At 36.1% G+C, this 26,317-nt stretch overlaps 1 protein-coding gene across 1 annotated transcript in view; it reads right to left on the bottom strand.

Moving 5' to 3' along the window:
* VWA3B (von Willebrand factor A domain containing 3B) overlaps positions 1-26,317 on the bottom strand; it is a 254,011-nt gene that overhangs the window by 218,119 nt on the left and 9,575 nt on the right. The window contains 1 exon segment of the mRNA XM_078348699.1: positions 2,179-2,273. Coding sequence (XP_078204825.1) covers positions 2,179-2,273 — 95 coding nt within the window.

Genomic DNA, 26,317 nt, shown 5'->3' with positions numbered 1-26,317 from the left:
AGGAGTTTGAGACTAGCCTGGACAACATGGTGAAACCCCATCTCTACTAAAAATACAAAAATTAGCTAGATGTGATGGCACATGCCTGTAGCTACTTGGGAGGCTGAGGCTGGAGAATCACTTGAACCCAGGAGGTAGAGGTTGCAGTGAGCTGAGATGGTGCCACAGCACTCCAGCCTAGGCAACAAAGTGAAAGTGTGTCTCAAAAAAAAAAAAAAAGTAATTCAAAGTTTGGAAAAAGTAAGTAGTAGGTGCATCTTCAAGCTGAAGGCAACATACCACCATCATGGAGGTTTCTCCAAGGGCTGAATGGCCTGGCTGTCCCTCTAACAGTATCCCTCCAGGTTCTCTGCTGTTTCCTGGGCAGCCCCAACACCCTACTAGGGTATTTTCACCTATGATCCCCCCGCCACTGGCTGCCCCACGAGAGCACTGCCAGCTGCTCCTAATGGAAGGCTTTTGCCAGCAGCCTGGTAGCACATTGGCTGCCCCAGCACAGCCAGTGCTCAACTTCAAGGGTCCAGAGGACAAAGCTACAGCCTGATCCTAGCCCCCAGGGTTAGAGCATGCAGCCCAGGCTAGCCTTGGCCCTCTGAAAGCATCCAGAAATGAAGCCAATCAACTATACCCAACTCACATTACAGTCAAATCCTCAAGGGAAATAAAGAACATAAAAACAAAAAGACCTATCCAAGGGATGGCAACTTAAAAGGATGAAGAAGCATCAGCCTTCACAGTGAGAAAGAACCAGTGCAAAAATTCAGGAAACTAAAGTCCAGAGTATCCTCTTACCTCCAAGCAATCACACTACTTCTCAGCAGAGGTTCTTAACCAGACTGAAATGGCTGAAATGACAGACACTGAATTCGGGAACTGGATGTCAAAAAAGCTCATAAAGGTATAGGAGAAGGTGGAAGCCCAATCCAAGGAAAATGGTAAAATAATCCACGAATTGGAGAACATAGCCATATTAAGAAAACTAAACTGAACTTCTGGAATTGAATAATTCACTACAGAAATTTCATAATACAATTGGAATCATTAACAACAAAATAGACTGAACTGAGGAAAGAGCTTCAGAATTGAAGAACGACTCCTTTGAATCAATGCAGGCAGACAAAAATAAAGAAAAAGGTCCAGGCATGGTGCTTCACACCTTTCTAAGGATGAGGTCGCGGCCACGCCAGGTGGGAGGCCTAGGCAGGTAGATCACTTGACCTTAGGAGTTCAAGACCAACCTGGGCAACCTGGCAAGTCCCCATCTGCAAAAAATACAAAAATCAGCTAGGTATGGTGGCACAGGCCTGTGGTCCCAGCTACTTGGGGGGCTGAGGTGGGAGGATCACTTGAACCTGGGAGATCAAGGTTGCAGTAAGCCATGATCATACCAGTGCACTCCTGACTGGGTGATGGAACGAGAATGTATCTCAAAAGAAAAAAGAATTCTAAAAAATGAATAAAACCTCTGGGAAATATGAGATTATGTAAAGAGACCAAACTGATGACTCACTGGCACTCCTGTAAGAAAAGGAGAAGATTTGAGAATAAAGTCTACAAAACTTTTCTCAAAAAAAAAAAAAATTTTTCCAAAAAAAGTAATTTAAATTTTCTAAATATTAGGAAACAGTAGTCCAGGCAGTACATGGATGTACACTGACATGAGCAAATAATCCATAAATGGACATGATGAGACATGTGTCTCCAACAGACTTGAGCTCCATGTGGTTGGCCTGACATATAGGAGGGATCACATATAGGAGGCATGAGACTCAGGTGCTGAATTGTTGGGAATGAAGGACTCTGGTCAGAGGTGCTGCTCATTCTCCATCTTGCAAATCCTGCCCCTATTCCTGGTGCTTTTGTCAGATAACGGCAGTTTGCTCTTAGCTTTCAGATAATCTCTGTCTTATTGCTTTTTTCCTTTATTTTCAAAGCAAAAACAGTGATAATGTGCAAAGGTTTTCCTCTCTCATCTAGAGCTTTCTGCACTAATCTCTAATGGATCAAAACCTTCCTTCCTTGATCATGACTTTCATCACCCTACCAATGCCAAAAGGAAACTCCCAGCCTGATGAGGCCTTGGCTCAGCTGTATCACTGCCAAGCAGCACAAGTCTCTCCCCACACCACACTCCCAACGCATGTCACAGGACTGAGCATTGAGGGAATTATGACTTACATTGTATACTCTGCCATCTTCTGCTCTGTAGAGCTGTGGAAACAGACCATCAGCATACCGAGAAGCCACAAGTCTCCCCAGAGATGCCACATAATCTGCATTTTTATGAAGAAAAACAATCAAAATGGTAGTACGTGACTGAACCTTCTTATTTTTATTTTGAAATGTTTTTCTCTGACACTATTTAAATTATATCTTGTGACATCAATAATTTGTGATACTTTCTATTGTGTTCTAATCATAAAGTATTTCTAAGTGCTATAATAAATGTAACTGTCTATGGCATTGTAATCTTCTAATGTGTGAAAAAACACAAAGAATAGGATTTATGTCCTCGTTTCCTTGTACTTTGATCCAGAATAATTACAGCAGAGGTTTTCTAAAAAGGCAACATAGAGATTATTTTAATTTCTAAAACTTATTCATGATTTGAACTTGGTTTTCAGGATTTTTCAAATTTAACTTAGATATTACCTACTGTACTCTCAATTGGAGTTCATAATTAAATCAGTGAAATAAAGCAAGCAGGTAATAGATTCAGAATTGCCATACAGAATGTCAGAACTACAAGCTTTTCTTCTCATCAGATTATATGTTTAGCTGTTCAAATGTCTGTTGCATAAACCTTTATTGGGTGCCTACTATGTACGAGGCATGCTAACAGGATTGGAATACAATTGTTACCTAAAACATAGTCCTACTCCTTCATGGAACTATCAGAGGGCTACAGAGAGGCTTCAAAGACTAACTAGGATTTAGCAGGACAGAAGATGAGGTAAGGCTTCACAGAGATTTTTTTATTTGGTGATTATTTTAATTTTATTTATTATTATTTATTATTATTATTTTGAGACAGAGTCTCGCTCTGTCACCAGGTGCCAGGCTGGAGTGCAGTGGCACGATCTTGGCTCACTGCAACCTCCGCATCCCGGGTTCAAGCAATTCTCCTGCTTCAGCCTCCCAGGTAGGTGGGACTACAGGTGCAGGCCACCAAGCCCAGCTACTTTTTTTGTTTTTGTTTTTTTATTAGAGACGGGGTTTCACCATGGTAGCCCGGATGATCTCAATCTCTTGACCTCGTGATCTGCCCACCTCAGCCTCCCAAACTGCTGGGATTACAGGCTTGAGCCACCACGCCCAGCCTTATTATTTTAATTTTATTATTATTTTTAAGTCCCAAAGGTAGGAGACAGAATGGTGGTACTTGTGGTTCCAGTACTTCCTTTCCTCTGCTTTACTATGGAGGTAGGAAAACAGTTTCCTCTGGAAAGCAAAAAGGAGCAAGGCTGAATTTTATAGACACCCTGGTCAAGGTGGGTTCTCAATCACAAGGGGTGATTTCAAGTCTTGAAGTGCAACTTTCCCAATAGTAAAGAGCAAAGAATGGAAACTTGAATTCCATCAGCAATAATCTCACTCAATATACCTCTTTAGCTCTAAAATTTGTGTTTCCAAGATTTCACCTTTTTAGCTGACATCAATGAAATGACGAAATATCACTAGCGCATTCTCTGTTTACCTAAGACATTTATCTGGAGTTGGAAGAGGAAGATGTTTTTTGAGATTTGAAGGAGATAAGTCTGTGGAAGGCTCCATTAGCTGTATTGACAATTGAAATGCAAGGCATTGTGAGTTCTGCACTCAATAACAGTGGAATAGATTGTATTGGCTAAACTTCACACAGAAAAATATGATAAATTCTGTACAAAATATAAAAAGAGCTATTTGTAGGCATCAGAGACATCTAGAACATGCAGAAACTGGAATGGCATCCATCCTAAAAAGGAGGACACTTTTTTTTTCTTTTTTTTTTTTAATTTTTTATTGGATTTTAGGTTTTGGGGTACATGAGCAGAGCATGCAAGACAGTTGTGTAGGTACACACATGGCAGTGTGCTTTGCTTTCCTTCTCCCCTTCACCCACATTTGGCATTTCTCCCCAGGCTATCCCTCCCCACATCCCCCTCCCACTGGCCCTCCCCTTTTCCCCCCAATAGACCCCAGTGTTTAGTACTCCCCTTTCTGTGTCCATGTGTTCTCATTTTTCATCACCCTTTTGAGATGAGATTTGTACTTATTTAGCTTTGTACTTAGGAAAGAGAGGTAGTTTGATGGAGTTTAAGTCCAGCCAACTCAGCTGCCCACGAGAATGAAAATCAGCTCTCCATCTATCAACTGATAAATGGATTTAAAAAACTGTGGTATATCCATACAATGGAATATCATATGGCTGCAAAAAGGAATAAAGTACTAGTGCTGGTTACAACATGGATTACAAATGTTTTAAGAACCTTAAAAACATTAGGCTAAGTAAAAGAAACGAGTCACAAAAGACCACATATTATAAATTCTATTTAAATGAAATACTCAGGACAAGCAAATCTATAGAGACAGTTAAGGGTGGGAAAGCTAGAGCTAAGAAGTATAGTATTTCTTTTTGAGGTTATAAAAACACTCTAAGTGGTTGCACATATCCATGAATATACTAAAACCACTGAATTGTAGGTAGGTAAATTATAGCTCAATAAAGCTGTTATAAATAATATATATATCAATTTTTATAAGAATAAAAAGTCACTTCTCTTAGAAGAAGGAATATACAGTTGATCCTTGAATAACATGGTTTTGAACTGCATGAGTCTACTTACATGCAGATTTTTTTTCAACCAAATGTGGATAAAAATATAGTATCAGTGGAATGTGAAACCCACTCATAGAAACAGCCAATTTTTCATATATGTGGGTTCTGAAGAACCAAATGCAAGACCTAAGTATGCATGGATTTTGTATCCACAGGGGGTCCTGGAACCAATCTTTTGCATATACCAAAGGAAAACTATACAACCCAAAGTCTCTACAATCATCCACATTGTGCAGCATAAACAAAAAAGTATCAGATATATAAACAAAGAGAAAAATGTGACCAATAGTCAAAAGAAAAAGCAATCAGTAAAACATACCCTGAGATGGACCAGATGCTAAAATTAGAAGAAAAAGGCCTCAATGTATTATAAGCATACTATAAACATTTTATATATATAGAAGGGAAAGAAAACTGTGATTAAAATAAGTGAACAAATGGGGATCTTAGCAGAGAAATTGAAAAGAAAGGAAATTTTAGAACAAAAAGTACAGTATCTGTATGGGCTTAACAGCAGATTGGAGGTACCAGAATAAAGTGTTAGTAACCTAGAAAATCTGTCAAGAGAAATTACCCAATCTGAAAAACAGAAAGTTTTAGTAACTTAGAAAATATGTCAAGAGAAATTATCCAATCTGAAAAACAAAGAGAAAAAAATATTGACAAAACGAACAGAGTTTTGGTGACTTGTGGGACAACGTCAACACGGTTAGCAAACTATAATTTGAGTCTCAGAAGAAAAAGAGAGAACAGATAGGGTGTAAAAATAGATTAGAAGAAATAATAGTTGAACATTTCCAAGATTTGATTAAAAACAAACCTATAGATCCAAGAAGCTCAATACATCCAATGCAATGTATGCACAAAGAAAACCAAAAGAAGGCAGCATTTCTGCAAAGATGGCAGAATAGGAACAGCTCTGGTGTGCAGGTCCCAGCAAGAGTGACACAGAAGGCGGGTGATCCCTGTATTTCCAACTGAGGTACCTGGTTCATCTCATTGGGACTGGTTAAGACAGTGGGTGCAGCCCAAGGAGGGCGAGCTGAAGCGGGATGGGGCATCACCTCACCCAGGAAGTGCAAAAGGTGGGAGGACACCCTCTCCTAGCCAAAGGAAGCCATTAGGGACTTTTCCAGACACTCTGGCTCAGATACTGTGTTTTCCCACAGTCTTCACAACCCACAGACCAGGAGATTCCCTTCAGTGCCTACAACACCAGCGTCCCAGGTTTTCAGCAGAAAACTGGGTGGCCATTTTAGACGTGGCAGTTTTTTTTTTCTCATACCCCAGTGGTGCCTGGAATGCCAGTGAGACAGAATCACTCATTCCCCTGAAAAAGGGGGCTGAAGCCAGAGAGCCAAGGGATCTGGCTTGGCAGGTTCCATCCCCATGAAGACCAGCAAGCTAAGATCCACTGGCTTGAAATTCTCCCAGCTATCACAGCAGTCTGAGCTCCACCTGGGATGGTTGAGCTTGGTGGGGGGAGGGATGACTGCCATTGCTGAGGTTCAGGTAGGCTGTTTTAACCTCACCTGTGTAAACAAAGTAACCAAAAAGTTTACATAGTGACTAGGTAGAGCCCACAGCAGCTGAACAAGGTCACTGCAGGCAGACTGTCTAGACTCCCTTCTTGCTAAGAAGAGCATCCCTGAAAAAAGACAGCAGCCCACCAGGGACTTAAAAATAAGGCCTCCACCTTCCTGGGACAAAGCACCTGAGAAGAGGGGTAGTGTGGGTTCAGTTTCAGCAGACTTAAACATCCCTGCCTGGCAGCTCTGAAGGGAGCAACAGATCTCCCAGCACAGCACTCAAGCTCTGATAAGGGACAGACTACCTCCTCAAGTGGCTCCCTGACACCTGTGTTTCCTGACTGGGAGACACCTCCCAGCAGGGGCTGACAGACACCTCATATAGGAGAGCTCTGGCTGGCATCTGGCAGGTACCCTTCTGGGACAAAGCTATCAGAGGAAGAAATAGGCAGCAATCTTTGCTGTTCTGTGGTCCCTGCTGGTGATTCCTAGGCAAGCTGGCTCTGGAGTGGACCTCCAGCAAACTCTAGACCTGCAGCAGAGGGGCCTGACAGAAGGAAAACTAACAATCAGAAAGAAGTTGTTTCAACATCAATAGAAAGGACATCCATTTAGAGACCTCATCCAAAGCTTACCAACTTCAAAGACCAAAGGTAGATAAATCCACGAAGATGGGAAGAAACCAGTGCAAAAAGGCTGAAATCTCCAAAAACCAGAACACCTCTTCTCCTCCAACAGGTCATAACTCCTCACCAGCAAGGGAACAAAACTGGATGGAGAATGAGTTTGACGAACTGACAGAAATAGACTTCAGAAGGTGGGTAATAACAAACTTCTCTGAGCTAAAGCAACATGTTCTAACCCAATGCAAGGAATCCAAGAACCTTGAAAAAAAATTAGACAAAATGCTAACTAGAATAACCAGTGTAGAAAGAACATAAATTACTTGATGCAACTGAAAAACACAGCACAAGAACTTCATGAAGCACACACAAGTTTCAATAGCCAAATTGATCAAGTGGAAGAACAGAGATTAAAGATCAACTCAATGAAATAAACTGAGAAGGCAAGATTAGAGAAGAAAGAGTGAAAAGAAAGAAAGCCATCAAGAAATATGGGATTCTGTGAAAAGACCAAATCTATGCTTGATTGGTGCACCTGAAAGTGACAGGGAGAACAAAACCAAGTTGGAAAACACTCTTCAGGATATTATCCAGGAGAACTTCCCCAATCTAGCAAGGCAGGCCAACATTCAAATTCAGCAAATACAGAGAACACCATAAAGATATTCCTCGAGAAGACCAACCTCAAGACACATAATCATCAGATTCACCAGGGTTGAAATGAAGGAAAAAATCCTAGAGCAACCAGAGAGAAAGGTCGGGTTACCTACAAAGGGAAGCCCATCCATCAGACTCAGAAACCCTACAAGCCAGAAGACAGTGGGAGCCGATATTTAACATCCTTAAAGAAAAGAATTTTCAAGACAGAATTTCATATCCAGCCAAAATAGCTTCATAAGTGAAGGAGAAATAAAATCCTTTACAGAGAAGCAACTCCTGAGAGATTTTGTGACCAGCAGGCCTGCCTTACAAGAGCTCCTGAAGGAAGCACTAAACATGGAAAGGAACAACCAGTACTGCAAAAAAAAAAAAAAAATACCAAATTGTAAAGACCATTTACACTATGAGGAAACTCCATCAACTAACAGGCAAAACAGCCAGCTAGCAACAAACTGGCAGGATCAAATTCACACATTACCATATTAACCTTAAATGTAAATGGGCTAGATGTCCCAATCAAAGGACACAGACTGGGCAAATTGAATAAAGAGTCAAGACCCATCCGTGTGCTGTATTCAGGAGACAAATCTCATGTGCAAAGACACATATATGCTCAAAATAAAGGGATGGAGGAAGGTTTACTAAGCAAATGCAGAGGAAAAAAAAAAGCAGGCATTGCAATCCTAGTCTCTAATAAAACAGACTTTAAACCAACAAAGATCAAAAGAGACAAAGAAGGGCATTATATAATGGTAAAGGGATCAATGCAACAAGAAGAGCTAACTATCCTAAATATATATGCACCCAATACAGGAGCACCAAGATACATAAAGCAAGTTCTTAATGACCTACAATTAGACTAAGACTCCCACACAATAACAGTGGGAGACTTTAACACCTCCCTGTCAATATTAGATAGATCAATGAGACAGAAAATTAACAAGGATACTCAGGACTTGAACTCAGATCTGGACCAAGCAAACCTAATAGATATCTACAGAACTCCCCACCCCAAATCCACAGAATATACATTCTTCTCAGCACCACATTGCACCTACTCTAAAATTGGCCACATAATTGGAAGTAAATCACTCCTCAGCAAATGCAAAAGAATAGAAATCATAACAGTCTCTCATGCCACAGTGCAATCAAATTAGAACTCAGGATTGAGAAACTCACTCAAAACTGCAGAACTACATGGAAACTAAAGCAACCTGCTCCTAAATGGCTACTGGATAAATAATGAAATGAAGGCAGAAATAAAGATGTTCTACAAAACCAATGAGAATGAAGACACAATGTACTAGAACCTCTGGGACACATTTAAAGCAGTGTCTAGAGGGAAATTTATAGCACTAAATACTCACAAGAGAAGTGAGGAAGAATCTAAAATTGACACCCTAATGTCATGATTAAAAGAACTAGAGGAGTGAGATCAAACAAATTCAAAAGCTAACAGAAGATGAAAAAGAACTAAGATCAGAGCAGGACTGAAGGAAATAGAGACAGAAGAAAAAACCCTTCAAAAAATATGACTCCAGGAGCTGGTTTTTTGAAAAGATCAACAAAATGGATAGACCACTAGCCAGACTAATAAAGAAGAAAGGAGAGAAGAATCAAATAGATGCAATAAAAAATGATAAAGAAAATATCACCACCAATCTCACAGAAATACAAACTACCATCAGAGAATACTACAAACACTCTATGCAAATAAACCAGGAAATCTAAAAGAAATAGATACATTCCTGGACACTTACACCCAAGACTAAACCAAGAAGAACTCAAATCCCTGAATAGACCAATAATGAGGTCTGAAATTGAGGCAGCAATTACTAGCCTATCAACCAAAAAAAGTCCAGGGCCAGATGGGTGCACAGCCAATTTCCATCAGAGGTACGAAGAGGAGCTGGTACCATTTCTTCTGAAACTATTCCAAACAATAGAAAAAGAGGAATCCTCTCTAATCCATTTTATGAGACCAACATCATCCTGATACCAAATCCTGACAGAAACACAATTAAAAAAGAAAATTTCAGGCCAATATCCATGATGAACATAGATGCAAAAATCTTCAATAAAATACTGGCAAACCAAATCCAATAGGACATCAAAAAGCTTATCCATCAAGATCAAATTGGCTTCATCCCTGGGATGCAAGGCTGGTTCATCGTACTCAAATCTATAAATGTCATGCATCACATAAACAGAACCAAAGACAAAAACAACATGATTATCTCAATAGATTCAGAGAAGGCCTTCAACAAAATTCAGCAGCTCTTTATGCTAAAAACAATCAATAAACTACGTACAGAGGAAATGTATCTCAAAATAATAAAAGCTATTTATGACAAACCCACAGCCAATATCATAATGAATGGGAAAAAACTGGAAGCATTCCCTTTGAAAACCAGCACAAGACAAGGATTCCCTCTCTCACCATGCCTATTCAACATAGTATTGGAAGTTCTGGCCAAGGCAATCAGGCAAAAAAAAGAAATACAAGGTATTCGATTAGGAAAAGAGGAAGTCAAATTGTCTCCATTTGCAGATGACATGTTTGTATATTTAGAAGACCCCATCATCTCAGCCCAAAATCTCCTTAAGATGATAAGAAACTTCAGCAAAGTCTCAGGATACAAAATCAATGTGCAAAAATCACAAGCATTCCTATACACCAGTAACAGAGAGCCAAATCATGAGTGAACTCCAATTCACAGTTGCTACAAACAGAATAAATGCCTAGGAATACAACTAACAAGGGATGTGAAGGACCTCTTCAAGGAGACCTACAAACCACTGCTCAAGGAAATAAGAGAGGACACAAACAGATGTAAAACATTCCATGCTCATGGTTAGGAAGAACCAATATCGTGAACATGGCCATACTGCCCAAAGTAATTTGTAGATTCAATGATATCCCCATCAAGCTACCATTGACTTTATTCACAGAATTGGAAAAACCACTGTAAACTTCCTATGGAAACAAAAAAGAGCCCACATAGCCAAGACAATTGTAAGAAAAAACAAAAAAAAAGCTGGAGGGATCATGCTACCCGACTTCAAAGTATACTACAAAGCTACAGTAATCAAAACAGCATGGTACTGGTACCAAAACAGAGATATAGACCAAGGGAACAACAGAGGCCTCAGAAGTAATGCCACACATCCACAACCATCTGATCTTCAACAAACCAGATAAAAACAAGCAAGAGGAAAAGGATTCCCTATTTAATAAATGGTGTTGGGAAAACTGGCTAGCAATATGCAGAAACCTGAAACTGGATCCCCTCCTTATACCTTATACAAAAATTAACTCCAGATGGATTAAAGATTTAAACATAAGACCTAAAACCATAAAAACTCTAGAAAAGAACCTAGGCAATACCATTCAGGACGTAGGCATGGGCAAGGACTTCATGACTAAAACACCAAAAGCAACAGCAACAAAAGCCAAAATAGATAAATGGGATCTAATTAAACTAAACAGCTTCTGCACAGCAAAAGAAACATCATTAGAGTGAACCAGCAACCAACAGAATGGGAAAAAACTTTGCAATCTATCCATCTAACAAAGGGCTAAAATCCAGAATCTGCAAAGAACTTAAACAAATTTACAAGAAAAAAAACAAACAATCCCATATGTCTTCAAAAGAAGACATTTATGTGGCCAACAAACATGGAAAAAAAGCTCATCATTACTGGTCATTAGAGATATGCAAATCAAAACCACATTGAGATACCATCTCACATCAGTTAGAATGGCGATCATTAAAAATCAGGAGATAATGGATGTTAGAGAGGTTGTGTAGAAACAGAAACACTTTTACACTGCTGGTGGGAGTGTAAATTAGTTCAACCATTGTAGAAGACAGTGTGGCAATTCCTCAAGGATCTAGAAATAGAAATATAATTTGACCCAGCAATCCCATTACTGGGTATAAACCCAAAGGATTATAAATCATTCTGTTATAAAGACACATGCACACATATGTTTACTGTGGCACTGTTCACAATAGCAAAGACTTGGAACCAACCCAAATGCCCATCAAGATAGATTGGATAAAGAAAATGTGGCACATATACACCATGGAATACAATGCAGCCATAAAAAAGGATGAGTTCATGTCCTTTGCAGGGACATGGATAGAGTTGGAAACCATCATTCTCAGCAAACTGACACAAAGAACAGAAAACCAAACACCACATGTTCTCACTCATAAATGGGTATTAGACAATGAGAAGACATGGATGCACAGAGGGGAACATCACACACTGGGGCCTGTCAGGGGATGGGGGACCAGGGGAGAAATAGCAGAGGTTGGGGGTAGAGAGGGATAGCATTAGGAGAAATACCTAATGTATATGACGGGATGATGGATGCAGCAAACCACCATGACATGTGTATACCTACGTAACAAGCCTGCATATTCTGGGAACTTTAGGTTCCCCAGAACCTAAAGCATAATTTAAAAAACGAAAATAAAAAAAAGAAAACCAAAAGAAAGCATATCATACTACAAATGATAATACAATAGCCAAAAACCAAGAATAAAGAGGAAAAAGCTTAAAAGTAGTAATGGGAAAAAAAAGTCTCATTATATACATCCTATAGAGGGAAAATGTTATATATCATGACTGTTTTTCTCAGATTAAAAAGGTGGAGATCAGAAAACAATGGCTTGACATGTTTGAAGGTTAGGGGAAAAAAACTTCAACTAATAATTATTAAACCAGCAAAAGTACTGTTCGAGAATGAAGATAATGACTTCAAACTATGCTACAAGAATACAATAGCCAACATAGCATGGTACTGGTAAAACACATCCACACACACACACACACACACACACACACACACACACCCCAAACAGACATATAGACCAATGGAACAGAATATAGAACCAAAAATAAAGCCACCCAACCACAGTCAAATTATCTTCAACAAAGTTGACAAAAATAAGCAGTGAGGAAGGACTCCCTGTTCAATAAATGGTGCTGAAATAGCTGGTGAGCTATATGCAGAAGAATGAAACTAGACCCCTACCTTTCACTATATATGAAAATTAATTGAAGATGGATTAAAGATTAAAACATAAGATCCTAGAGAATCCTAGAAGAAAATCTAAGAAACATTATGCTGTTGAGGACTTAGTTATAAATTAAATTATAAATTGCAACAAAAACAAAAATTGGTAAGTAGGATGTAATTTAACTAAAAAGCTTCAGCTCAGCAAAAGAAACTATCAACAGAGTAAACAGACGACTTATAGAGTAAGAGAAAATATTTGCAAATATTTATTGAAAATATTTGCAAACTATGCATTCAACAAAGATTAAATATCCAGAATCTAAAATGAAGTTAAACTAGTCAACAAGCAAAAAACAAATAACCCCATTTAAAAATGGGCAAAAGACATAAACAGACACTTCTCAAAAGAAGACACATAAGTAGATAATAAGAAAAAATGCTCAACGTCATTAATCATCAGAGAAATGCAAATCAAAACCACAATGAGATATAATTTCATACCAGTCAGAATGGCTACTATCAAAAAGTCAAAAATTTACGGATGTTGGTGAGATTGTGGAGAAAAGGGAATGCTTATACACTGTTGGTGGGAATGTAAATTAGTACAACCTCTATGGAAAACAGGATGGTGATTTCTTTAAGACCCTTTGATACCACTATTGGTTATCTACCCAATGGAGAAGAAATCATTTTATCCAAAAGTCACCTGCCTTTATACATTTATTGTAGCTCTATTAACAATAGCAAAGTCATAGAATTAACTTAAGTATCCATCAATAAATGATTGGTGTTTTTAAAATGTGGTATATATATATATGGACCACATGGTGTGTTGTAGACCATGGAATATTACTCATCCATTTAAAAAGATGAAAGCCTGTCTTTTACAGCAACATATATGGAACTGGAGGCCATTATCCTTAATTTAATACCTGAGAAACAAAGTGAAAAACCATATATTCTTACTTCTAAGTGGCAGGCAAACATACAGACATGCAGAGAAAAGTAGACACTGGAGACTCTAAAAGGTGGTGGGAGGCTTGTATTAGCCCGTTTTCATGATGCAGATAAAGACATACCCAAAATGAGGCAATTTACAAAAGAAAGAGATTTAATGAACTTACAGTTCCATGTAGCTGGGCAGGCCTCACAATCATGGCAGAAGGCAAGGAGGAACAAGTCATGTCTCACATGGATGGTAGCAGGCAAAGAGAGAGTTTGTGGAAAGAAACTCCTCGTGTTAAAACCAACAGATATCATGACACTTATTCACTATTGCAAAAACAGCACAAGACAGACCTGCCTCCATGATTCAATTACCTCCCACTGGGTCCCTTCCATGACATGTGGGAACTGTGAGAGTTACAATTCAAGATGAGATTTGGGTAGGGACACAGTCAGACTGTATCAGGGGTGAAGGATAAAATACTGCTTATTGGGTACAATGTACACTATTTGGGTGATAGATACACCAAAAGCCCATACTTCACTGCTACACAATATATTTATGCAGCACAACTGCATTTGTATACTTAAATCCAAAAATGAAATAAAATTTTAGAAATGTCCCAGTTTCAATAAAAAATCATTCATCATTCAAAAAAACCAGGAAGATTATTTTTAAAAGACAACCAACAAAATCAACATGAAGATGAGAATGACCTAACAAGGATTTTAAAGCAACAACCATAAAAATACTTAACAGCAATTACAAACATACTTAAAATGAATAAAAACATAGGAAGTGTCAGTAAAGAAATAGAAGATATAAAGAAGAATAAAATGGAAAAGTAGAGCAAAAAATAGAGTAATCAAAATAAAAAACTCAATGGACGAACACAAGAGCAAAATGAAAATAAGGATGAGTAAGCTTGGAGAACAATAATAATTAACCAATCTAGACAAAAATGAGAAAATAACCTGAAAAATCTGAACAGAGCCTTGTAGGATCATTTTTTTTTTTAAAGATCTAATGTTCATATTATTGAAGTGCCAGGTGAAGAAGAGAAAGAAGATGGGTCATAAAAAAAAATTCAAAGACATAAGGGCTGAAGATTCTCCAAATTTGGCAAAAACAAAAAACATAAAGCAACAGTTTCAAGAATCTGAGTTAAATTCAAAGAGAATAAATGCAAATAAATTGACACCAAGGCACATCATAATCAAACGCCTGAAAATGAAAGACAAAGAAAAAAATCTTAAAAGGACATTATCAACAGGGGATAATCAATTCTAATGACAGTTATTTTCTTAACAGAAACCATGGAGGCAAAAGGAAAAGGCATAATATTTTTAAGTGCTAAAAGAAAAGAAATATCAACCCTAAATCTTGTATCTGGTGAAATTCTTCTTCAGGAATAAAGCAAAAATAAAGACATTCTCAGATAAAGAAAATAAAAGAATCTGTGGCTAGCAGAGCTACTCTTAAAGAACAAAAGAACTTCTCTAAGCAAAAAGAAAATAACAAAAGGAGGAACCTTGCAGCATCAGGAAAGGAGAACACAGTAAGCAAAACTATGGGCAAATAAAATAGACACTCCTTCTCCTTTTGAATTTTGCCAATGATGTTTGATGGTTGAACCAAAATTCTAGCACAGTCTAATGTAATTCTCAATGTAAGAAGAGAAAATAATGCTTATTACAAATGGGAAGAGCAAAGGGCTATAAAATGAAAAAACGTTTTTGCTCATCACTCAGACTGGTAAAATGTTGACATCAGTAGATTTTGATAATTTATGTATTTATAATGTAATACCTAGCACAATCACTAAAAAAGCCATATGATGATACACAATAGAAAACATTATAGATAAATAAGAATAGAATTCTAAAAAGTGTTTAAGTAACCCAAAAGCAGGCAAGCAAAAAACAGACAAGTCAAAAACAGAGAAAAAGAAAACAAAAAATAAAATGGTCCATAAGCTCTAACATATCAATAATCATATTAATTGTAAATGGTCTAAATATGCCAAGTAAAAGATAGAGATTGGCAAAGAGAATTTGTTTAAAAAAAAGACTCAACAATATACTGTCTACAAGAAATTTTATTCAAATATAATTACATACATAAGTTAAAAAGTTAAAGGATGGGAAAAGATAGGTTGTAAAATATTAATAAAAAGAAAATAGGATTGGCTATATCAGAAAAATAAATTTCATAGCAAAGAATATTACTGGGGACAGAGCAGGACATTATGTAATGATAAAAGTGTCAATCCACCAGAAAGACACAGCAATCCTAAATATGTATATAAAACTGCAATACACATTTACATATAAACCCAATAGAACCACAAAAGATTTGCAGAAAAAAAACAAAGAACTGAAAGAAGAAATAGATAAATCCACAATTATAGTTGTAGACTTCAATACTGCTTTCTCAATAATTGATAGAACAAGAAGAAAATCAGTGAGGATACTCAACACCATCAGTGAACAGGATCTAACTGACATTTATAGGAAGATCTATACAACAGCAGAATACACATTCTTTTCAAGTATTTATGGAACATGTATAAAACAAAGCACATATTTGGCTATAAAACATACTAAAAATTTTACGAGAAGTGAAACCAAACAAGTATGTTCTCTCTCCAAGTTGGAAACAAACTAGAAATCAAAAATAAAAAGACAACAAGAAAATTAACAAATATTTAGAAACTAAACAATATGCATCTAAAAATTCCATAACTCAAAGAGGAAGTCTTGATAAAAATGAGACTTTAAAGTAAGTGGAAATAGCAATACAACATACAGAAATTTGTGAGACACAGCTAAAGCAGTGGCCAGAGGGAAATTTGTAGCACTAAATGGTTACATAAGAAAACATAAAATCTCAAATCAATAATCTAAGCTTTCAACTGAAGAAATCAGAAAAAAGAAAAGCAAAATTAACCCAAACAAGCAGAAATAAATAAATAAAGATCAAAATAGAAATCAATGAGATTGAAAACAATAGAGAAAATCAAACAAAAACCTGGTATTTTTTAAAAGACCAATAAATTGACAAACCTCTAACAAGCCTGACAAAGATAAAAAGAGAGAAGGTATAAATTACAAATATCAGGAATAAAATGGGAAATACCACAAAAGATGCTGTAGACATCAAAAGAATAATAAGGGAATACTATAAACAACTCCACACAAATTAGACAACTTAGATGAAATGAATTAAATCCTAAGAAAACAAACTACCAAACTCACACAATATAAAATAATTTTATTCATTCTATATCTTACTAAGAAAATTAAATTTGTGATTTAAAACTTCAAAAAGCAATTTCCAGGCTTGAATGAGTTCACTGGAGAATTTTACCAAACATTTAAAGAATAATTAATATTAATTCTACATTGGTTCCTGTTATCTCAACAAGAAACAAAAAATAATAATAATTCTACAAAACGTCTTCTAGAGAACAGAAGAGGAAGGAGTATCTCCCAACTCATTTTATAAAGCTAGTCTTATTGTCATACCAAAACCATTATTTAAAAAAGAAAACTATAGGCCAATATCCTTCAAGAATATAGATGCAAAAATCCTTAACACAATATTAGCAAATCAAATTCTGCAATGTATAATATAAAAAGACCTCTTGAACATGCTCTTATTTAGTCCAGGGATGTAAGGTTGAATTTAAAAAATCAATATAATCCATTAAAGTAACAGGCTAACAAAGAAATATCCCAGGATGCTATCAATTGATACAGAAAAACTGACAAAATTCAACACCCATTAATAAAAATTACCAGATTACTAAGAATATCAGGAACCTTCTCCAATATAATTTTTAAAAATCTATAGAAAACCTACAGTTAATATCATACTTATTGGTGAATGACTGAAAGCTTTCAGTGCAAGGACATCCACTTTTACCATTGCTATTCAACATAGTGCTGGAAGTTCTAGCCAGCATAACAAGGCAAAAGGAAACACAAGACAAATAGATCAGAAAGAAATAAAACTTTTCGTTTTTGCAGGTGACACAATAGCCTATGAAGAAATCTTCTGGAATCCACAAAAAAAAAGAAAGAAAAAGAAAAAGGAAAAAAAACCTTGTTAGAAGAAATAGGTGAGTTTGGCAAGATCACAGGATAGAAGGTTAACATATAAAAGTCAATCATATTTCTATATATCAGGAATGAACATGTGAAAACCAAAATTTAAGACACAATTCCATTTACAACTGCTAAAAAATAAAATACTTACATGTAAATCTAATGAAACGTGTAGGACTCATATACTGAAAATTATAAGACAGCTGATGAAAGAAATCAAATAATATGTAAATAAATGGAAAGATATTCCATATTCATGAACTGAAAGACTCAGCATTTTTGTTAGCATATTAACAATGTCAATTCTCCTTTAATTAATACACAGATTTAATGCAACTCCAATCAATATCATAGCAATATTTTTGTAGACATTAACCACAGTTAATCTAAAATTTATTTGGAAAGGCAAACGAACTAGAGTAGCTAAAACAATTTTGAAAAAAGTAAGGTAGGAGGACTCAGTCTGCCCAATTTCAAGATATTCTATAGTTATAGTAATTAAGACTGTGTGATATTGACAGAGAAACACAGATGAATACAACAAAAAGAGAGAATCTGGAAACATAGGCACAACCAACTTCTAACAAAAATCCAAAAGCAATTGAAAGTACAAAAGTAGTCGTTTAAGTAAAATGTGCAGGAGCAACTGAACACCAATAGTAAAAAAAAAAAAAAAAAAAAAAAAAAATGAACCGTTTGCTTGTGTGTGTGTGTGTGTGTGTGTTTTTAAGAGATAGAGTCTCACTCACCTAGACTTGAGTGAAGTGGTGTGATCATAGCTCACTGCAGCCTCGATTCCCTGGGCTTAAGAAATCCTCCCACCTCAGCCTCTCAAAGTGCTGGGATTACAAAAAATGTGAACCTTATACAGAAACCAACTCAAAATAGATCACAGGTTAAATGTAAAATTATGAAACATTTAGAAGAAAACACAGGACAAGGCAGCATAGTGAGATTTTTATGGTGATAAATAGTTCTGTCTTTTGATTGTAGTGGTGTTACAGAAATCTACACAAGTTATACAATTATATAGACTTGCAAACACATTGTGTAAGTGCTAAATTCCTCATCTTGATAGTATACTATCATTTTATAAATTAGGAACACTGGAAAAACTGGGTGAAAGGTACATGGGATCTCTCTACACTTTACAATTATTTCAGAATATAAAGTATGGATGTACAAATGGATAAATGAATGAATGAGTAAATAAATAAATGTGAAGGTGAAATAAAGATAACTTCAGATAAACAAAAATAGAAAAAAGTTGTCACCAGCAGACCTGCACTGTAAGAAATACTTAAAATAAATTATTCAGGAAATAACATCAATTGAAACCTTAAATCCTACAGGAAGGAAGAATATTGGTTGTTGAAAAGAACCTGGTCCTTCTTCCATTCTCTCTTTTGCCTTCTCTCTTGACATGTGATCTGCCCACGCCAGCTCCCCTTTGCCTTCTCTCATGAATGAAAGCTTCCTGAGGCCCTCACCAGATGCAGATGCTGGTGCCATGCTTCTTGTAGAACTGTCAGCCAAATAAACCTCTTTTCTTTATAAATTACCCAGCTTCAGGCATGCCTTTATAGCAACACAAATGGATAAAGACACTACCTGATTTAATTAACTGATTTAATTAATTTGAAAATATATGCAACTTCATTAAAAACACAAAATCCAACTATATGCTGGCTATGAGAAGCACTCTTTAATATATAGACTATAAATATTTAACAATGATTATAAACACATATACATGTAGAATTTAAAAATAAGAAAGCTACAGTGGCTATATTAATATCAAAGTAAAAATCAAAATAATGACTATTACTTGAGATAAATATAACACATTAAAATTATTAAAATTTGTCAAGTCCTTAGAAAAACATACCAATCCTAAATGTGTATGCATTCAGAACTTAAAAATACATGAACAAAACTTACAGAACTAAGGGAGAAATTAACAAATCCAGTAGACAAAAAAAGCACTATAGAATTTTTCTCCCAAGACTTTCAACCATATTGATCTAATTAACATTTATGAATACTACCTAACAACCGTGGAATGTACACTCTTTTCAAACGTGCATGCAGTGTTTGCCAAGGTAGATAGATTCTGGCCATCAACAAATCTGAGTATATTTCAAAAGATCAAAATCTTACAGACTATATTCTGTGACTTCAATGTAATTAAATTAAAAATCCAACAAAACCTGCTACTTTTAAAAGTTCTAAAATAACCGGAAATTAAACAACACATTTTTAAAAGTATATTCAAGAAAAAAATTACAAGGGAAAACTTTAAAGCAATAATATTAATAGTGAAACACTACGAATTGAGATTTGTGGCATTCAGCTAAAACAATGCTTAGAGGAATACTTATAATTCTAAATGATTCTATTAGAAAATAAGAAAGGTTTAAAAATAATTACTTAAATTTCTATCTTAAAAAGAATCAAGCTCAAAGTAAGCAGAAATAAATAGTAATGATTAAATCATATCAATGAAATAGAAGACAAAGTATTTTAAAAACCAACAAACCAAAAATTTGTTTCTTTGGAAATAGTAATTACATACTCCTAACAAGACTTATCGAGAAGAAACACAAATTATCAATATCAGGAATGAAAGAAGTGACATCACTATAGCTCCTACAGGCATTACAAGGCTTTTAAGGATATAATATGATCAATATTTTGCCGACGTATTAGAAAATAGTGCTGAGGAAAATACTGTTGGTGTGTGCATATTAGAAAATGTTGAGGAAATTCCTTGAAAAATAATTTAACAAATTGGCATTATGAAACAAAATATCTGATTAGCCCTCTGTTCATTAAAAAAATTAAAATTGTTATCAATCTTTTCCCACAAACAAAACTCTAGGCCCAGATAAATTTCACTTGTCAGTTGTATCAAACATTTAAAGAAAGAAATATCAATCATGTACAAATACCAACAGAGCACAGAGGAGGAGGAGGAACACTTCCAAGTCATTTTGAGTTCAGCATAATCTTGATGCTGAAACCTGACAAGGATATTACAAGAAAAGAAAGTTACAGAGCAATATCTGTCATGAACCTAGATGAAAATAATCTTAACAAAATGTAAGAAATTGGCATTTTCATTAATATTCATGAAAATTAGGTTTATTTGAAATATGGGATAAAACTCCTTCTAGTATTTTTCCTTGTATAGGAATCCCACAGGCCCTGACTCTGGAAGACCCTACTCAAAAGGTATTTAGATAGCACAGGGCTGCAGCCCATGTGAAAGGATGTGTGCGTAAAAAGCACAGGCTGAGTCTTGAAGAACAAGGCCTTGCTTTTCGAATGGGCCTCCAAATCAATCTACAGCAACCACATCCCTTAAATCTTCCTTTGTACCAGAATGGAACAAAACTGGCAAGGAATTGGTAAATAATCTGGTTAAAAAGTGGTATTAATGAATGCTCAATAAATATTTGTTTAATTAATTGACTAATTCAGAATACTGAGTAAAATCCTAGTAATAGAAATTTCCCTGACTGAAGGAGTACTCCTCAGAGACAATGTTACTAACATGTTGGAAAGGGCAGTTCCTGCTGAATAGGCTATCTCGCACATTGTAAGATACTCAGTACTCTGGATCAATACATCATGCGAAAATATTTATGTGTTGTATATCCCCTCACATGTTTTCATGCTTTCTGTGGTGGGCAGCACTGCTGGGAGTTAAGAACCAAGATTCCGGCCAAAACAGACCATGACACAAAGCACGCCACAGTAGGAAAACCGTACATTTTCCCTGAAACTACACGCAGCTATTGTCTTAATCTGTGGCCTCCAAAAAGGACTTGCACATCCCAAGAGATAAACAAGACATTGGCTGGGGTGTCAGTACATACAAATAACTTCTATTTATTTTTTATTTTGTCTTTAAAAATAGAACAGAGATGACAGCAGAGCAAGATGGCAAAATAGGACTTTCCAATGATTGTCCCCAACAGAAACATCAATTTGAACAACTGTCTACACACAAAAATACTTTCACAAGAGCTAAGAAAACCAGGTGACAGATCACAGTACCTGGTTACAGCATAATATGAGAGTATAAAGGATAGTTTTAACTTACCTGCATCACCCCTCCCTGAACCCCAGGTAGCACAATATAGAAAAATACCATCACCTTGGTAAAAACAGGGAAGAAAGAATAGGACTTTACCTTGGACCCCAATACAGGACTTGACACAGTAAAATCAAGCACCAGGCAGATCCACATGGCCTTTGACTGCAGGCCATTACTCGTGGACTAAGCCTGTAGACCTACCCCGGTGCCAAATAGAAACCCATAGCTGCTGTGAGACAGATGCAAGCTCTAGCCCATATCACCACTGGCTGACTACAGTGGCCACGAGCTAAAAATAACCCACAGTGACAGGCAGGCCTCAGCTGCCATGGGCTTCAGTCATGCCTCGGTGCTGCACTAGCCTCAGTGGCCATGAACTTTGGGTGTGCCCCAATGCTGTATCAGCCACACCCACCATAAGAATCCAGCCCAGTGCTGTCTCAGCCTTGGTGGTCATAAGATTCCAACCTAGCACTGTGCCAGTCATCATGGTGGTCCTGGGCTTAGGACACCCCCTAGTGCAACAATGTCTGTAGTGGTAACATGCTTAGGGACCACACCGGATGACTTGCCCGGAATCTCTGGACAGGCTTACTAATGAAGGATATTCCCAGACAAAGCCAGACAGCACAGACTGGAATAAGTACCTAGTTCTTTAATGCAGACATTGATGTACAACCACAAGGATCAAGAACAATCAAGGAAACATGACATCACCAAATGGACATAGTAAGGTGCCAGTGACTGACCCTAAAAATATGGAGATGTATGCACTGCTGACAACATTTTCAAAGTAGCTGCATTAAGGAAGCTCAACAAACTTCAAGAAAATACAGAGAAACAGTTCAAAAAAAATGAGGAAAACCGTAAGTTACCAGAATAAAAAATATAACAGAGATTGGCATGATAATAACAAAACAGTAATTGGGGAGCTGAAAAATAACTGAATACAAAGAAAAATGCAATAGAGAGAGAGCATCAATAGCTGAACTGAACAAGGAGAAGAAAGAATCTGGAAGTTGAGGAGAGGTTATTTTGAAAATATACAGAGCAGGAAAAAAAAATTTTTTTAAGACAGGGAATGAAGAAAGCTATGGGACTTATGGGATAACATCAAAATAGCAAATGTTCAAGAGAGAGTAGAGAATGATAAAGGGGTAGAAAGATTAAAGAAATAATAGCAGCAAACTTTCCAAACCTGGAGAAAGATATAAATATTTGGTTACAGAAAGGTCAAAGGTCTCTAATCCTCCAACTCAATCCAAATAAGACTACCCCAAAAGATATTATAATCAAACTGTCAAATATCAAAGACAAAGAAAGGAAGGTGAAATCAGGAAAAGAAAAGAAGCTAATAACATATAAGGAAGTTCCAATATGCCCAGCTTCTCAGCAGAAATCTCACAGGCCAGGAGAGAATGGAATCATATATTCAAAGATCTCAAGTAAAAAAAAAAAAAAAACCTGCCAATCAAGAATTCTCTACACAGCAAAGCTATCCTTCCCAAATGAAGGGGAGATAAAGACTTTCAAAGATAAAAAAAAAATGGAGGCAGTTCATTACTTCCCGACCTGCCTTATAAGAAATGCTAAAGGGAATTCCTCAAGCTGAAAGAAAAGGACACTAATAAGTAACACAAAAACATCTGAAAGTATAAAACTCACTAGGTACACAAATCCTGAATATTCTAATACTGCAATGGTGGTTTTTCAATTACTTATATCATTAGCATAAAGGTTATAGGACAAAACTATTAATAATAACCAAAATAATTTGTTAAGGGATGTGCAATGGAAAAATATATAAATCGTAATATCAAAAATTCAAAATAGATTCAAAATGGGGGGATAGAGTTAAAAGTTTAGAGAGTTTTTGTGATCAAAGTAAACTTGTTATCAGCTTAAAATAACTTCTTATAAGATGGTTTTTGTCAGCCTTGTAGTAATCACAGAGCAGAAACCTGTAAAAGATACACTAAAAATAAAAAGCAAGTAATTAAAACACACTACTAGAGAAAAATCACTTAATCACAAAGAAAGAGTAAGAAACAAAAAAGGATCTGCTAAACAACTAGAAAACAATTAACAAAATGGCAGCAGTAAGTTCTTATCAATAATTACCTTAACATAAATGGATTAAATTTTCAATCAAAATACATAGAGTGGCTGTATAAAGAAACAAGATCCACCTATATGCTGCCTACAAGAGACTCACTTCACCTGTAAGGACATACAGACTGAAAATGACAGGATAAAAGCAGATATTCCTTACAAATGGAAGCCAAGGGAGAACAGGGGTAGCTATGTTTATATCAGATAAAATATATTTTAAGTCAAACACTGTAAAAAGAGACAAAAAAGGTTATTATATAGTGATAAAGGGTTCAATTCATCAAGAGGTTATAAAAATTTGAAACATATGCATCCAATCTAATTAATAATTATGAAAATAAAAATAGAGCTGAAGGAAGAGATAGACTACAATACAACAATAGTATAGTAATAGTAGGGGACTTCGGCATTTCCCTTTCACATGGACAGATCATCCAGAGAGAAAATCAACCAGAAAACTTTAGATTTAAACCAAATAGGCCTAACAGACATATACAGAACATTCTACCCAACAGCTGCAGAATACGCATTCTTCTCAACTGCACACATAACATTATCTAGAATAGCTCATATGTTAGGTCACAAAACAAGTCTTACCAAATTTGAGAAGACAGAAATCATATCAAGTATCTTTTCAGACCACAATGGTATAAAACTGGAAATCAGCACCAGGAAGAACTTTGGAAAATTAACAAATACATTGAAATTAAACAACATGCACCTAAACAACCAAAAGGTCTATGAATAAATTAAAAGGTAAAATATTTCATGGGCAAATGATGTGAATAGATATTTCTAAAGGAAGATATACAAATGGCCAACAAACTATGAAAAAGCGTTCAACATCACTAATCGCTGGGGAAATGCAAATTAAACCCATGATGGTACACCACCTTACCCCAGCCAGAATGACCATTAATAGAAAGTAAAAAAAAATAGATGTTGGCATAAATGTGATAAGAAAGGAAGGAAAGAAAAAAGAAAGGAAGGAAAGAACGAGAGAAAGAGAAAAAGAAAGAGGAAGGAAGGAAAAGAAAAAAGAACAAAAGAAAAGAAAAGAAAGGAAAGAAGGGAGGGATTAAAAAAGAATGCTGATACATGGGAATGTAAAATAGTACCACCTCTGTGGAAAACAGTATGGAGATTTGTTAAAGAACAAAATGTAGACCTTTATCTACATTTTATCCATCAATCCCACTACTGAACTGGTGAGTATCTACCCAAAGGAAAAGATGTCATTATCTTTAAAGGACACCTACACATGTATTTCTCACAGCATAATTCACAATTGCAAAGATATAGAGCCAATCTAAGTGCCCATCAACCAATGAGTGGATAAAGAAAATGTGGCATATACACACCATAGAATATTACTCAGCTATAAAAAAGAATAAAATAATCTGTTTTGCAACAACTTGGATGGAGCTGCACGCCATTATTCTAAGTGTAGCAACTCAGGAATGGAAAACCAAATACCATATGTTCTACTTATAAGTGAGAGCTAAGCGATGGGTATGCAAAGTATACAAAGGGAGTAGTATACTGGAATTTGGATATTCAGAATTTGGCAAGGTCAGGTGAGGAATAAAAAACTACATGTTGGGTACAATGTGCACTACTTGGATTATAGGTGTACTGAAATCTCCGACTTCACCACTCTACAATTCATCCATATAACCAAAAACCACTTGAATCCCCAAATCTATTGAAGTAAAGAAATTTATTAATCAAATTAAATTAAAATATTTATTGAGATGAATAAATATTCGTCTCACAACAAAACAAAACTGATGGGATAGAGCAAAAGCAGTCTAAGAGGAAAGTTTATAGCAATTAAACATCTACCTCAAAAAATCTCTCTCTCAAACAACCTAATGTTGCACCTCAAGGAAGTGCAACAAAACAAACAACATAACATAACAACATAAACTAGTAGAAGGAAGAAATAATAGATATCAGAGCAGAAACAGAGAATACAAATACATAAAAATATCAATAAAGCAAAGTTAGTCCCTTGAAATGATAAACAAAATAGACAAACCTATAGCTAGACTAAGAAAAGAAGAGAGAAGACTCAAATAAAATCATAGATAAAAAAGGAGAAATTACAACTGATGCCACAGAAATACCAAGAATCATAAGAGACTGCTGTGAACAACTCTACCTTAACAAATTAGATAACCTAATAGAAATGAATAAATTCCTGGACACATACATTTTACCAAGGTTGAATTATGAAGAAATCCAAAATCTGAACAAACCAATAATGAGTAAGAAGATGGAATCAGTAATAAAAAATCTCCCGGCTGTGCGCAGTGGTTCATGCCTGTAATCCCAGCACTTTGGGAAGCCAAGGCAGGTGGATCACCTGAGATTAGGAGTTTG

This window comes from Callithrix jacchus, chromosome 14 (assembly GCF_049354715.1).
Source record: "Callithrix jacchus isolate 240 chromosome 14, calJac240_pri, whole genome shotgun sequence".
Classification (NCBI taxonomy): domain Eukaryota; kingdom Metazoa; phylum Chordata; class Mammalia; order Primates; family Cebidae; genus Callithrix; species Callithrix jacchus.
Note: the sequence above shows the minus strand (reverse complement) of the source record. Positions and strands in the feature narration are given on the sequence as shown.